This window comes from Lepidothrix coronata, unplaced genomic scaffold (assembly GCF_001604755.1).
Source record: "Lepidothrix coronata isolate B3197 unplaced genomic scaffold, Lepidothrix_coronata-1.0 Scaffold324, whole genome shotgun sequence".
Taxonomy (NCBI): Eukaryota; Metazoa; Chordata; class Aves; order Passeriformes; family Pipridae; genus Lepidothrix; species Lepidothrix coronata.
In genome coordinates this window covers 69,869-83,725 of record NW_016690504.1, presented here as the reverse complement: position 1 = coordinate 83,725, position 13,857 = coordinate 69,869, and the positions used below count along the sequence as shown (strand labels likewise).

Here is a 13,857-nt window from a genome sequence, read left to right as displayed (position 1 = left end):
CCTCTCAGCTGAGCTCACCAACCCCTGGTGACAAGGCAATGTCCCTCTCCGGCGGGTGCCTTGCACTCTGCAGCCCCCACCCAAGGGTGCTGGGGGTCAGGGTGTACTGGGGAGATCCAGGGAGGTCTCCCAGACCAGAGAGGGCAGCAAGGTGGGAGCAGGAGATGCTCTTGGCACCATCATCTTGTCCAACGACTGCATGGAGATCAAAACAGGGTGGATCCTCTCCATCGGCACTGGCGAGCTGGAGACCCGCGGCGAGGCAGGAACAGCCCCCAAACCACCGGCACGCCGTGCTGTGGGAATGCGGCAGGATCCCGCCGGGGAGCTTGGCTCTGCCTGGTCCTGCGTGCTGCCCACCCCCGCCCCACACGGTGCCCGCTCCGATGGGCGCTTTGCTCTCTGCCAGCCCCAAACAGGGTGGGGGGGTCCCTGGGCACGGGGTGAGGCGGGAGAGGCGAGGGGTGCAGGGGAGGGAGATGCCCCCCGAGGCACCGCCGGCTCCTCCCGCCCCCCGTGCCCGCGGGGCTCCCTCGAAGCGTCGGGCAGGACCTGCGGAGCTCGGGATCGTCCGCCCTACGGCCCCTCCTTGTGCTCCTGCTTGGACTCCTTGAGCACCTGGAGCCGGAGGGAGAGAGGGACCATCACCCCCGGCTCAGGCTCCGCTCCCGGCTGAGCCTGCCTGGGCTCGAATGAGCTTGGGGATGGGGACAGGGACACGTGTGACAGGGAGCTGTGTTCTCTCTGAGCTGCCGGGCTCAGCCCAGCCGCGCTCTCAGGGCACTGGGATCACTGGATCCCTGCCCGGGCTGCTCCTGGGGCTCAGGGATGGTGGCCCCATGTACAAGTTTCCTGGGGACACCCCGTGGGGAGAGGGGGTGGAGCGTGGGTGACAAGGATGAGGATTTCCCACCTCTCCATCTCGAGTCTCCACAGTTTTGACCACGATCCTCCTCTTCACGTGGGTTTCTGACACAGATTTGGTGTCCAGGCTGTTCTCTGGGGGACAAGGCCGGGACAAGGCAGTGACACCGTGGCCAGGGTATGGCCCTTCCAGCCACGCTCAGGTGGAGAGGCCCAAAGTAAATGGATTGGGCTGGAAAACCCTGAACCATGGGAGACAGTGGCCCTGGGGACACAACCAGCCTCAGGGACAGTGTTGGCTCTGAGGATGTGGCTGATTTTGGGATGTGATTAGCCCTGGGGACACAGTTGGCACTGGGGACATTTTTGACCTTGGAGATGTCATTGACCATGGGGACATGGGTGGTTTTGGGATGTGACTGAGCTTGGGGACAGGCTTGTCCTTGGGGAGCACAATTGGCCAGGGGGATGTCACTGGCCTTGAGGATGTGGTTGTCACTGAGGATGTGATGATGTGATCAGTCTTGGGCACATCAATGGGCTTGGGGACATGCTCAGCCTTGGGGACACGCTCAGCCTGGGGGATGTGTCCATGGCACCCTCCTCCCCCCATCCTGGGAAAACCAGGAGTCCTGGTTCCATAAGATTCAGAGAAAAACATCCCAGTTCCTCTGGATGGGACAGGGATGGCCTAGGTGGCATCTCCTGCCACAGAGCCCCCAGAAGCCATCCCTGCTTGTGCCACCATCCTGCCCCCCCCCCAGCCTCACCTCGGACCTGCAGGTTGGAGAAGCTCTGCACGGGGATGGTGATCCTGCAGGAGCAACCAGGGTGTTGGGAAGAGCGCGAGGTCCTGCTGCCCCCCAGCTCCACCCGCCCGGGGCTGGGGCAGTGGGGTCTGGAGGATGGTCCCCAACCCAGCCGGACACCCCAGAGGGACCACAAGGACGTGGAGTCCCTCCTGTGCCATCACCTGCTCTCCTCGCCCTCCAGCAGCTTGCGGTACGTGGCGATCTCCATGTCCAGGGCCAGCTTGACATTGAGCAGGTCCTGGTAGTCCTGCAGGTGCCGGGCCATCTCCTCCTTGAGGCTCTGGATGTCCTCCTCCAGCCGTGCCACTGTGTCCTGGTAGCCGGCCGTCTCCAGGGCGTAGCGCTCCTCCAGCTCCCGCAGCTGCCTCTCCAGGGACTCGTTCTGGGGGGCCACAAGGGGCCGTGACACCCTCCATGGCCACCTTCTCCCAGGAGCTGGGGGCTCATCCCAGTGCCCATCTCCCACCCCAGGGGAGCCGCCATTCCCCAGCACTGGGTGATGTCCCACTGGGGTTCTGGGGAACCCCATGGTGGTGGCAGCTCCCCAAGGCCGTGTCCCCCCTCTTGCACCTCATGGCCATCACCTACCGAGCCCCTCAGAGCCTCCAGGTCGCAGGTGAGGGCCTGCAGCTGGCGCCGGTACTCGTTGGCCTCCTGCTTGGCCGCGCGCAGGGCCTCGTTTTGCCGGGCGGCCGCGTCCGTCAGGTCTGCGAACTGGGACAGGGACACGGCCACGGGATGGGACCACGCAGCAGAGATGTGTCCCGGTGGCACATGGCCTGGGGGCACAGCTCTGCTGTGCTCCACAGGAGGGACACAGCCCCAGGAACACGGAGAAAACATCCCTGACACGGGTGGGGACAGCAGAGATCCCACACCCCCTCACCACCCCCCAACCCCGGGTGAGCAACCCCAGCCCCAAGGAGGTGACATTCCGGGGGGAACAGCCAGGCCACCCCTCCGTGAGGCCACCAGCTCAATCTGCACCTTGGACTTGTACCACTGCTCTGTCTCCTGGGCGTTGCTGGCGGCCACGGCCTCGTACTGGCTGCGGATGTCGCGCAGGGCGGCCGTCAGGTCTGGTTTGCTGGCGTCCACCTCCACGTGCACCCGCTGCCGGGACAGCTGCTCCTGCAGCTCCCGCAGCTCCTGGTGGGGACAGGGGAGTCAGCACAGCCCCCCAAGCCCCAGGACCCCCAGCCCCCCCTGGGCAGGGTTACCTCCTCGTGGACCTTGCGCAGGAAGGCGATCTCGTCCTGCAGGGTCCCCACACGCCGCTCCAGGTCCAGGCGAGCCAAGGTGCCGTTGTCCACGTCCTGTCACCGTGGGGGGACAGAGCAGACAGTCCCAGGCTGGCCCCCTGGGTCTGCTCCCTCCTGAGCTGCCTGGCCATGCCCATTCCTGCCCTCTCCTGCCCAGTTCTGCCCATTGTAACACATCCCAGTCCCTCACTACCTACTCCTGCCCATCCCTGCTCCATTCCTGCCCAATCTCTGTTCCATTCCTGCCCTATCCGTGTTCCAACCCTGCCCTGTTTCTGCCTATTTCTGTTCATCATAACACATCCCAGTCCCTCACTGCCTACTCCTGCCCATCCCCACCCCTTTTCTGCCCATTCTTGCCCATCCATGGTCCATCCCTTTCCATCCCTGCCCCATCCCTGCCCCTCTCTGCCCCTCTCTGCCCATTGTAATGTACCCTAGTCCCTCACTGCCTGCTCCTGTCCACCCCCTCCCCATTCCTGCCCATCCCAAGGAGAGGACAAGATGGGAGCTGAACCCCTGCAGTGCAGGATGTGGCCCCTGCCCTCACCTGCCTGTAGGCAGCCAGGTTGCTCTCGGCCTCCAGCCGCAGGGTCACCTCGTCCTGCAGCCTGTGCCAGAGCAGGGGCACCATTACATGTCTGGTATTGTGACCCCTCTGGCACCGTGATCCCTCTGGCACCATGATCTGTCCCTCTCTGCCCACAGACACACCCCCCTGTGTCAAGCCCCAGCACCCACCCAAACCCTGTGTCAGTGCCTGCACCCATCCCACACCCCCTCCACCATCTCACGCTGTTCCCAGGGGTCACCGTGGTCCCCACCACCAGCCTGGTGCACATCAGTGCCTGGTCCCCAGGGCTACCCTGCTCCTGTCTCCGTGGCCACCCTGATCCCTGGGTACCCCCCAGTCTCCATCCTGGTCCCAGGGGTCACCCTGGGCCTTGCCACCACCATGGTTCCCATGACATCACCACTTCCCCGGCCACATCACCATCCCCATCACCACCGTGGTCTCCAGGACAACCCTGGTCATCATCCTGGCGGCCATCCTGGTCTCTGCTGCCACTTTGGATCTGGTGGTCACCCTGGTCCCCATTCCAGTGGCCACCCTGCTCCTGGTAATCACCCTGATACCCATCCCAGTGGCCACTTTCCATCCTGCTCCTGGTGGCCACCCTGGTCCCCAGAAGTAGCCCCAGCTGGACAGTGCCTTACTTCTGCTGGAGGCTGCTGAGGTCCTGGGCCAGGTTGTCCCTCTCGATCTCCAGCCGGGCCTTGGCGGTGCCCAACTGCTCCACGTGGAGCCTCAGCACCCGCAGCTGCTCCTGGTAAACGTCCCCCAGGCGGGAGGGCTCCTGGTCCCGCGCCTGGTTCAGCTCCAGCACCAGCACCTTGTTCTGCTGCTCCAGCAGCCGCACCTTCTCGATGTAGCTGGCGAAGCGGTCGTTGAGCTCCATCATCTCCACCCTCTCGCTGGTGCGTGTCTCCCGGAACTCCGAGTTGAGCGCCGTGGCCAGCGAGAAGTCCATCCTGCCCGAGCCCAGCCGGGCGGCCGGGTGGGTGCCACGGGGTCCCCGGTGGCTCCGGACTGGGGGGCTGGCGGGGGGCACCCGGTGCATGGAGGTGGCGGGGCCGAAGCGGCGGCTGTAGGAGGACGAGCGCTGGCTCTCCATGCCTGGGGTGGGTGTGATGTGCCCTCCCGAGGGTTTTTATGGAGCCCAGAGCCCCCGTCCCGCTGGGCGCCCCGGCTCTGGCCGCCAGCCAGGGAGCCACTGGGCCGGCACAAAGCCAGGCCATGGCGCCTGGCAGGGGTGTCTGTGCCCTGGCATCCAGCCTGGGCACCGTGGCACAGCCCCCTGCACACCCCCGGCCCCCCCGGGTGGGCCTGGGGCACGTGGCAGGGCAGAGATGGAGCAGTGGCCAAGTTCACCCCCGGGGCAGGCAGCGGGTGGGGGTGGGTGCAAGGCCGAGTGTGGTGCCATGGGAGATCCACACACATGTACGTGTGAGATCTATAGATACACGTGTGGAGTCACCTGCATCTCCACTCGTAGGTGTGTGCACGCCCACAGGCACACACGTGCACACAGACACCTCCAGAAACACACACACATGTCTGTCCGTGTCCCTGCCTGGCACACACGTGGGGACACACACAGTGTGCAGATACACACGTGTGCTGCTTTCCCTGAACACGTGCGCACACACACACACGGGACACACCCAGAGCTGTGCACACGCAGCTCCCCTTCCACACACACACAGCGTGCACAGGCACAGCCACCCTGCTGTGCACACACAGGCACAGCCAGGCCAACACACGTGTGCACATGCACACACATGCCCAGAGTGGCACATGCCCAGTTACCCTTACATGTACACACAGCACACACACACACACAGAGCCACCCCACCGTGCACACGCAGGCACACCCACATGTGGGCACACACGTGTACACATGGGCACACACACGGGCACACACACACCCACACACACACCCACACGTGGGCACACACACGGGCACACACACGGGCACACACACACCCACACGTGGGCACACACGTGTACACATGGGCACACACACGGGCACACACACACCCACACGTGGGCACACACGTGTACACACGGGCACACACAGGGGCACACACAGGGGCACACACCCCCACATGTGAGCACACATATGTACGTATCCTCCCCATATCACATCCTCCAGGACAAGCCCTGGCATGAGCAGCCCATCACTCCAGGCTATTAATTAAGGCCAGGTGTTAATTAAGTGGCTGAAGCCTTCAAAGTCCTTCCCATCCCACTGGATCTGTGGAAGCACTGGTTGGTGGCCCTGGAGCCTGGACAGGACTCAGGACGCCCGTCCCCTCCCAGATCCAGAGGGGACTTATCCCACCATAGCTGTGTGTTCGACCATGTCACCAGCCACATATGCACTGACTTTGGGGGATCTTTTGCCCCTGTTGGCCCATGGCAGGGAGTGGTGAGAGGCAGGGCCGGGTGCCAGGGGCTTTTAGGGCGGCTGAAAGGGGCTTTGTGCAGGGCCGGAGCCGTGTCTGCTCGGCACGGCCTGGAGGGGCCTTTGTGCCAGGGCACGGCACTGCCGGGAAACACGGCGGGATGGATCCAGGACCGGCACGGCACTGCCGGGAAACACGGCGGGATGGATCCAGGACGGGCACGGCACTGCCGGGAAACACGGCGGGATGGATCCAGGACGGGCACGGCACTGCCGGGAAACACGGCGGGATGGATCCAGGACGGGCACGGCACTGCCGGGAAACACGGCGGGATGGATCCAGGACCGGCACGGCGCCACCGCCAACCCTGTCCCCTCCCAGCCACGGCGTCCTGGCCGCAAACTGGGACATGGATGGGCCTCGGGGACAGCCCGTGTGGGGGATGGGGATGTTTTGGGGCCACCAGCGAGACATGGTGGCGGCGGGGTGGGTGCCCCGAGAGGCAGCTGGGGTGAAGCTGCGGGGCAGGGGGGTCCCTGAGATGCTGCTGTAGGGATGGAGACAGGGACAGGGGCAGGGATGGGGACAGGGATGGGGACTGGCCTTGCTGCTGGCAGCAGGTGGCAGCCGATGGCCGGGAAAAGCTCCTGCCCTCTGCGGGACCGGGACATGTGGCCGGACCGGAGCCACCATCGCCGGGCACCGACAGTGGCCAGTGGGGAGAGCTGCGGCCACGGCCGTGTCCCTGTGGGCGCAATTTGGGAGGACCCAGAGCCGCTGGAGACAAAACTGGTGGGACTGGGGCAGCTCCCACATCCCCCTTTAATGCCCAGAAGCTCCTTGTCCCCAGCCAGCCCCGTGTCCCCCCAGCTGTCCAGCGACAGGCAGGGGTTTGCCCTCCGAAACGGCAGTTTGGGGGCACCTACGCACCCCATAGTGGCACTCAGTGTCCCCAGCCAGAACAGTGGCATCCCTGGGGACACGTGCTGTGTGACAGCCCTGGTGACAGGGGACCTCCATCCCTCGCGGGGTGGAGGGAACAGAGCGGGGCTTTGGGGTCCTGTGTGAGCACCCGCTGCTCCCCAGGGATTGATCCTCTCCAGGCTCCCACGCAGCGGGATCAAAGCTGCCAGTGCCGGCGGCCGCGGGAGGCAGAGCTGGGCTCTCCCCCCTCCTCCTCCTCCTCCCCGGCCCTCCCCTAATGAGACAAACGAACTGCGAGTGGGCTGCGAGTGTTAATGAGAAGCTTCCAGGCTGAAGAAGATAAAGGTGAGATGAGTTGCTGCCAGGCAGGGAAGGGGCAGGAGGAGTTGGTGACCCCGGTTCCCGTGGGACAGCGGCACACCCGGAGCTGTCCCACATCCCAGTGCTGCTTCTCCCACCCGTGGTCACCTTTTCCAGCAGCTGGGAGCTGCTCCTGAACCCCAGCTCCTCCCACGGGAGCTGCTGTGGGAGCCCAAAGAGGGGAGCAGGGCTGTGGGAGGGGGCTGGGGAGGCCCAAAGAGGTTGTAGGGCTGTGAGAGGGGCTTTAGGGGCCAAAAGGGGCAATAGGGGAGGCTGTGGCTTAACGGGGTGTCAGGTCATGAGAGGGGCTAAGAGGGCACAAAGGGGGCAGCGCTGCCCTAGGGGAGGCTGTGGGTGCCCAAAGGGGGTTCACGGGGTTCTAAGGGGTCACTGCCCAGAGTTGGCACCGTGAGGGAATCAGAGCAGGCCTCACCCAGCCTGGGGCTCCCTCTCCACCCCTGAACCAACCCCCCCGAGTGCATGAGGACACAGAAAATGGGATCTGAAGCCATGTCCTCCAGCAGCTCCATGCCCCCACCCCAGCTCCCACCACTGGACACCCTCCTCACTGGCTACAGCTGCTCTGGTAAGTCCTGGCACTCACCTCTGATCCTTGCAGGAGCTCCTACCCCATCTGCTCCTGGGCTGGGTGGGCTCACTGGAGCCTTGGATTTACTTTGGAAGCCTCCAGTCAGCTGTGGGGGATGGGGGAACACAACAGCACCCCAAAACCACACAGCCTGAACCTGTGCTGTGCCTGCACTGGTGCTGAGAGTGGCTGCATGTCCTGGGGACACGGGGGGTGTGACATCCCAGGGTGCCCCTGCACAGCTCCAGACTGGCAGCTGATGTGACCCCAGGATGCCACATGGATCTGCTGGATGCCTTGGCCCCAGTGCCAGGGCTGCCCCCTCGGCACTGAGCTGGGAATTGTGCTCCCCAGGGGCTCTGTCCATGTGCCTCCCTGTTCCTGGTGCAAACCTGCCAGTGGATTTCAATCCCAGCAGGGCTCTCACTGGGCAGACAGAGGCTCTGGCTGTCACTCCAGCCTGAACCTGGTGCTGTTTGCAGGGAGCAGTCCAGGTGTCTGGATGCTTTTCCAGCAGCTCCCAGCTGCTCACTGGGGGATGCTGGATTCCTGCCTGCCACAAATCCCTGAGCTGTGCTGGAAACCTGCCCTTCCTAATGCTGGCTCTGCCTCCCAACAAACAAACCACGTGCTGGTGTGGATGCAGGAGCAGTTCCCAGCTTCCAGCACCTGTGTGACAGCTCCAGTCCATGCAGGGGTGGTTCCTGGGGGGCTGGGGGTGTTATAGCATGATGGGGGAGGCATGTTTGGTTCTACTGGGAGATTTTTGGGGATTCAGAGGGGAAGGCAGGGAGCAGTGCTGCCAGGTTGGTGGCTGTGCCCCTCCTGGCCTGCACCAGCCCTTGGCTCAGCACCCAGGGCTCAGCTGGTGCCTCCCTGGGGGTTCTGCAAGGTCGTGTCTGGGGGCTGAGTTTGGGGGCAAAGTCCTCAGGGAGAGTTGGGGCTGGGGCTGCCTCCACATGTGGGCCCTTTTGGGGTCACACCGGTGCTCTGGGTGGGGGTGTTGCCCTTCAGGGACCCAAACAGCCGTACCCCACTCCTTCACCAAGTGTGGGAGGTGCTGATTGTTTCCTGTAGCTCTGTCCCTTCCTGCCACATCCTTTCCCTGGCTTTGCTCCTCATGTCATCACCGAGTGTTTAGCTCATTCTCATGAGTGCAGATTGTGTCCCCTGCAGCCACCCCGGGCTCCCTGGGGGGGCCCTGGAGCCTGGAGCAGGCTGAGGAGCTGCCCTGCCCCAGCCTGGGAGAGGGGTCTGTGCTGCCCCTGTGTCCTTTAAGCTCTACCTCAAACATCGGCTCCCAACTCTGTGCTGAGTTGGGCGGGTTCAAAACAGCCCCAGAACCAGAGATGTTTAATCATCAGGTTAATTCGAAAAATATTTTTCCTTTGAAAAGTGAAAAGCAAACTAAAAACGGTCAAAACACCGGAGATTTCCGACAGGAGGATGATCCGAGGCATCCAAGTGCGCTCCAGGGGAGACACTACAACCCGGCCGGTTTCCTGAGCACCCACCAGCAGCAGCGGCCCAGGTGGGCGAGGAAGAAGATGCCGGTGATGACGGCGAAGCCGATGCCCACGGCCCTCATGACGAAGATGGACTCGGGGTCGCCGGGGCCACGCCGGCGCTGGGCCGGGAAGGTGACGCTGAGCCGGAATCCCGCCACCATCTCGCCGTCCCTCCAGCAGAAGTAGGTGCCCCTGTCGCTCCTGCGCACCCGCAGGATGTGCAGGTGGTTCCCGTGGTCGATGAAGACCCTCATGCCCTTCTCAACACCCACAAGGTACTCGGAGCGGTAGAGCCGGACTGAGTCCTTGTCCCAGCCCACGGTGTGCTCCGGGCGGGCCCCCGGGCACGCGATCACCAGGTTGGTGCGGGAGGGCTGGCTGTGGTACTGGATGGGGACACGGGGCACGTCGGGCTTCTCCCCAAACTTGTAGACGATGTTGGAGATGGACTGGACGCCCTCCTCGGGCACCTCCTTGGGCGGGCACGGCATCAGGCAGCTCCGGACGGCCACCTCGGGGCTGCGGAGGTGCAGGAGGTGTGGGAAGCTCACAGGCACAGCCCGGGAGCCGCAGGAGGTGACGTTGGGCAGCGAGGTGCGGTAGCGGGGGCTCAGCTGGGCGCTCTGCACATAGCACAGCCCAACGCGCTGCTGCTCCCCCCGCACCCCGCAGCGGTCGCAGCTGCTCCAGTCCCAGAAGGTGGTGAAGAGGCTGAACTGCTCCCCCACGTAGTCGTCCTGCACGTGCTGGCCGCTGTCCAGGAAGGCCACCGTGATGCGCCCCATGGGCTGCACGTCCACGTCGTAGCTGTAGAAGACGTGCCCTTCCTTGGAGCCGCACAGGTAGTGCCCAGAATCCCTCAGCTGGGCCCGGAACACGATGAGGCTGAACATGCGGATGCTGAAGCGCTTCAGCAGGTCGCTGCCCGCGCGGACGTGGCTCGAGTCCAGCACCACGGTGCCGTCGAAGTCCGTCAGCACCGTGATCGTGCGGCCACGCAGGTTCTTCTGGAAGTACCAGACGACGGAAGAGACCTCCTCTGGCTTGCACTTGCAGGGCAGCTCGAAGGTCATGTCTGCCAAGTAGGCGACGTTCTCGAACGTCAGGAAGGCGGGACACGCCATCTTCTTGAACACATCCCCTTTCTTCTCGATGGCATAGGCCTGGAGGACACCGACCAGGCAGAGGAGGATGGTGGCTCCCAGCAGGCTCGGCCCCATCACTCCAGGCCAGCTCTGCCCCAGCAGAACTCATCCAGCCCAGCCAGGGATGTGCTGGGAGCGACCTTCCTGCCCCAGGACAGCCTGGCCTCTGTGACACCTGCTCTGGAACCTTCCTGCCCTCAGCAGCTCTGAAACACTGTCACCTGTGTCCCTGGACACGATGGAGCTGTGATGGGAACAATGGAACTGTCGCCATCTTATGGAATCACAGGGTCACGGAACGGCTTGGGTTGGACGGGACCCTAAAGATGATCTCATCCCAACCCCCAGAGTAGAGGACAACCATCGCCTCCCTCACCCCTCTGGCCACCTCTCTTTTGATGCACCCCAAGGATGCATTTGGCCTTCAGTGCTGCCAGTGCTTGCTGTTGGCTCATGTCCAGCATTTCCTCCACCAAAACCCCCAAAGTCCTTCTCTGCAAGGCTGCTCTCAGCCCTTCTCCCAGTCTGTGCTGATACCTGGGATTGCCCCAACCCAAGTGCAGCCCCTTCCACTTGGCCATCAAGTTCCTGTGGTCCCACTTCTCAAGCTTTTCCAGATGACCCTGGATGTCCCCATCCTTCTGTCGTGTCTCTTGCCAGCGTGCTGAGGGTGGGCTCTACCCTCTGGTTCCTTAAAGGAAACCTGGGGCTGAGCTGGTGAGGAACCTGGTCTGACTGTGAGAGTGGAGTGTGGGGAGCCAAACAGGGTCCCCTCAGGTCACTGGAGCCACCATGGCAAAGGGGCTTTGGTCCCAACAGTGCCAGCCTGGGAGGTGGGAGTGGGACTGTTGGAGCAGCTCCAGGATGGGAGACACAGGAGTTTCCTGAACTTCCAGTCCTGGGCTATGTCACGTGCTGGAGACAGTGCTCAGTGTGCGATGATTCCTGTAAGGCACTTCAATAACTCAAGACTTCTTTGTGCATCTCCTGGGCAGCCCCTTAACCCACAGCCTCCCCTATGGCCCTGCACCCCACCCGTGGGCCCCCGAAGGCCCTCTCGGAGGGCTCTGTAGCTCCTTTACTCCTTCAAAGCCCTTCTCACAGAGCCCTGCCCCCTCTCCGTGCCCTCACGGCCCCTCGTACACACATTTCAGGCACTTACAGGCTCTCACTCTCCCCCACCGCGCCCCTCCCCAGCACCCATTCCCTCAGATGCTGCAACTCCCCTGCTCCCGCCGCCGCTTTTAAATGAGTCGCGAAGCCCCGCCCCGCACCCTGATTGGTCCCGCTCCGCCTAACGACTCCCCATTGGCCGCGCCCCGACCGCGCCGCGCGGTGCCTCATGGGAGCTGCAGTCCCGCTGGCGCGCGAAGCACCATGGGAACTGTAGTCTCACCGCCCTCTGCGCCCCCTGCCGGCGGCTCCCGGCACAGCGGCGGGTCAGAGCCCCGGGGGTCCGGGAGGGTCCGGGAGGGTCCCGGGACCCCCGGGCTGGGGCTGTGGCCCTTCTGCTCGGGGCTGCGGCCGACAGCCCGGCCCCGCCACCGCCTCTACGCCTGCAGCTGGGATCGGTGCTGAGGAACAGCACCCGGACCTGCCAGGGCTTGGGGGACACACACACACCTGGGGACACACCCATATCTGGGAGCACACACACACCTGGGGACACACACACACCTAGGGCACACATGCATACCTGGGACACACACACACCCAGGGGACACACACACAGGCCTGGGACATGCACACACCTGGGGGACATGGACACACACACCTGGGGACACACCCATACCTGGGAGCACACACACGCCTGGGGACACACCTCCACCCCCACCCACCCCTGGGGGACACCCCCACACACCTGGAGGACACTCGCCCCCAACCCAGTGTCCCCAAGGCTCCCATCCTCTGACCCCACCACGGCCACTCTGGACGCAGCCACTGGCCCCGGGCACCCGCTGTCACCTCTAATTGGGTCACATCCTGCCCACACCGAGGCAGCGGGGACGGGCATGTGTGCCCGAGGGTCCCGGTGCCTCTGTGTGGCCTGACCGTGTTCCCCCCCTCACAGTGGCAATGCTGTGTCCCCTCCATGAGGCCACCCAGCCTCTGGGGACAGGGACATGGTGGCAGCCCCAGTGTCCCCAGTGGAGGTGGCAGAGGGGCCACAAGCACTTGGAGCCAGGGAGACCCCTCCTGTCTGGGCTTGGATGAGCCAAGTGGGGTCTGGGGGGTGGTGGCAGAAAGACCCCGTCCCCATGGTGGGGGATACCGGGGACACAGACAGCAGACGGGGAGAGGTCACAGCTCTGCTTTACCATGTTGTCGCCCCGGGGGGGGCAGGCCGACGGCTCCCTCCGTCCCCCAGCTCAGCCCCCCAGCCCGGGGCCGTGTGGGCACTGCACGTCTGTACATCGGGACCCACCCGCCAGACCCCCGGCACCGCCCTGGGGAGGGGAGAACAGCGGGGATGGGGCATCAGGGGCAAGGAGGGGCTCAGCCGGGGGAGGGGTGGGGCAGTGGGGCAGCGTAGGGGGTCCCCCAGCTTTTTTGCCACCCCCTCAAACCCTCTGCAGCCCCAAGCCCTCAATTGGCAGCCGTGGGGTGAGTTAATGGGAAAAGGGGGGTTTGGGGCACCGTGGGAAGCCGAAAGCACCCGGCGGGGGGGGATCCACGGGCTGGACCATGGCAGGGGGATGCTATGGGGCTGGGCAGGAGCAAGGGAAGACCGTAGGGGTTGTGGCGCAGCAAGGAACTGAACCACGGCACAGGGGTGCTGTGGGGCTGGGGGTCAGGGGCGTGCCGGGGGCGATGTTGTGGGTCTGAGGAGTCAGGGGTGTGCCGGGGGCGATGCCGTGGGTCCAGGCTCAGTCCGAGTAGATGATGAAGCCGGAGAAGGTGCTGTACTTGTTGTTGTTGCCGCCGTGGGCTTTGCCCCCGTCCAGCTTGATGAACACCTCGTCCCCCGCGTCGAGGTGCAGGATGACGCTGTTACTCGCGTAGTCGTAGTTCTGGTCGGCGTCCTGCGCGATGGCGCTGGCCCGGACCTGCCCAGGGGACACCGCGGGACCGGCTCAGGGCACGCCCCGGCCCGCGGAGCCCACGGGACAGCCCCGGTCCCAGCTCACCCGCAGCCAAGGGGTTGCACCCCTCTGGATCCCCACCCGTGGGTGAACAGGTCCCGCATGGGTGAGGCTGCTCTGGGCATCCCCCAGAGCCTCTCCCTGACCCGGCAGGCACAGATAAGGGACCACGGCTCTGGTTTTGGGTGGGGGACCGTGGCACAGATATGGTGCTGTGACACTTGGAACTGGATGCAGGACCACAGCTCTGGGTTCTGATGTGGGACCACAGCTCCAACATGGGACCCTAGTCTGGGTTGGGATGCAGGACCACAGCTCTGGGTTCTGATGTGGGACCACA

General features: G+C 64.3%; 3 protein-coding genes across 4 annotated transcripts in view; all 3 read right to left on the bottom strand.

Moving 5' to 3' along the window:
• Positions 1 to 458: 458 nt before the first annotated feature.
• On the bottom strand, positions 459 to 4,610 carry GFAP (glial fibrillary acidic protein). The gene is made up of 9 exons (XM_017838136.1): positions 4,157 to 4,610; positions 3,489 to 3,549; positions 2,897 to 2,992; positions 2,664 to 2,825; positions 2,265 to 2,390; positions 1,838 to 2,058; positions 1,635 to 1,678; positions 914 to 999; positions 459 to 618 (listed from the first exon to the last, which is right to left on the bottom strand). Exons 1-9 carry the CDS (start codon positions 4,558 to 4,560, stop codon positions 577 to 579), a joined length of 1,242 nt encoding a protein of 413 aa, XP_017693625.1. The 5' UTR covers positions 4,561 to 4,610; the 3' UTR covers positions 459 to 576.
• Positions 4,611 to 8,819: 4,209 nt separating this feature from the next.
• Positions 8,820 to 13,857, bottom strand: part of LOC108508931 (Ig-like V-type domain-containing protein FAM187A) — a 17,187-nt gene continuing 12,149 nt past the window's right edge. Inside the window, exons 1-2 of one of the 2 annotated variants that reach the window (XM_017838100.1) lie at positions 11,597 to 11,643; positions 8,820 to 10,678 (exon numbers count right to left, since the gene is read on the bottom strand). In XM_017838100.1, coding sequence (XP_017693589.1) covers positions 9,265 to 10,509 — 1,245 coding nt within the window. In that variant the 5' untranslated portion in view covers positions 10,510 to 10,678; positions 11,597 to 11,643 and the 3' untranslated portion in view covers positions 8,820 to 9,264. Of the gene's footprint in view, positions 10,679 to 11,596; positions 11,644 to 13,857 lie in introns of those variants that run through there. The other variant, XM_017838101.1, reaches the window with a different exon arrangement.
• Positions 12,628 to 13,857, bottom strand: part of C1QL1 (complement C1q like 1) — a 6,414-nt gene continuing 5,184 nt past the window's right edge. The window contains exon 2 of the mRNA XM_017838102.1: positions 12,628 to 13,481. Within this exon, the coding sequence (XP_017693591.1) occupies positions 13,302 to 13,481 (180 nt within the window). The 3' untranslated portion in view covers positions 12,628 to 13,301. The remainder of the gene's footprint in view (positions 13,482 to 13,857) is intronic.

Bases quoted from the DNA above. Each gene is read 5' to 3' on its own strand.
- GFAP (XM_017838136.1), bottom strand. From the start codon at position 4,560: ATGCACCGGGTGCCCCCCGCCAGCCCCCCAGTCCGGAGCCACCGGGGA. The intron at 2,059-2,264 runs GTAGGTGATGGC...GTGGCCCCCCAG, and splicing joins TGGAGGCTCTGAGGGGCTCG to AACGAGTCCCTGGAGAGGCA. The intron at 1,000-1,634 runs GTGAGGCTGGGG...CTTGTCCCCCAG, and splicing joins CTCCAACCTGCAGGTCCGAG to AGAACAGCCTGGACACCAAA.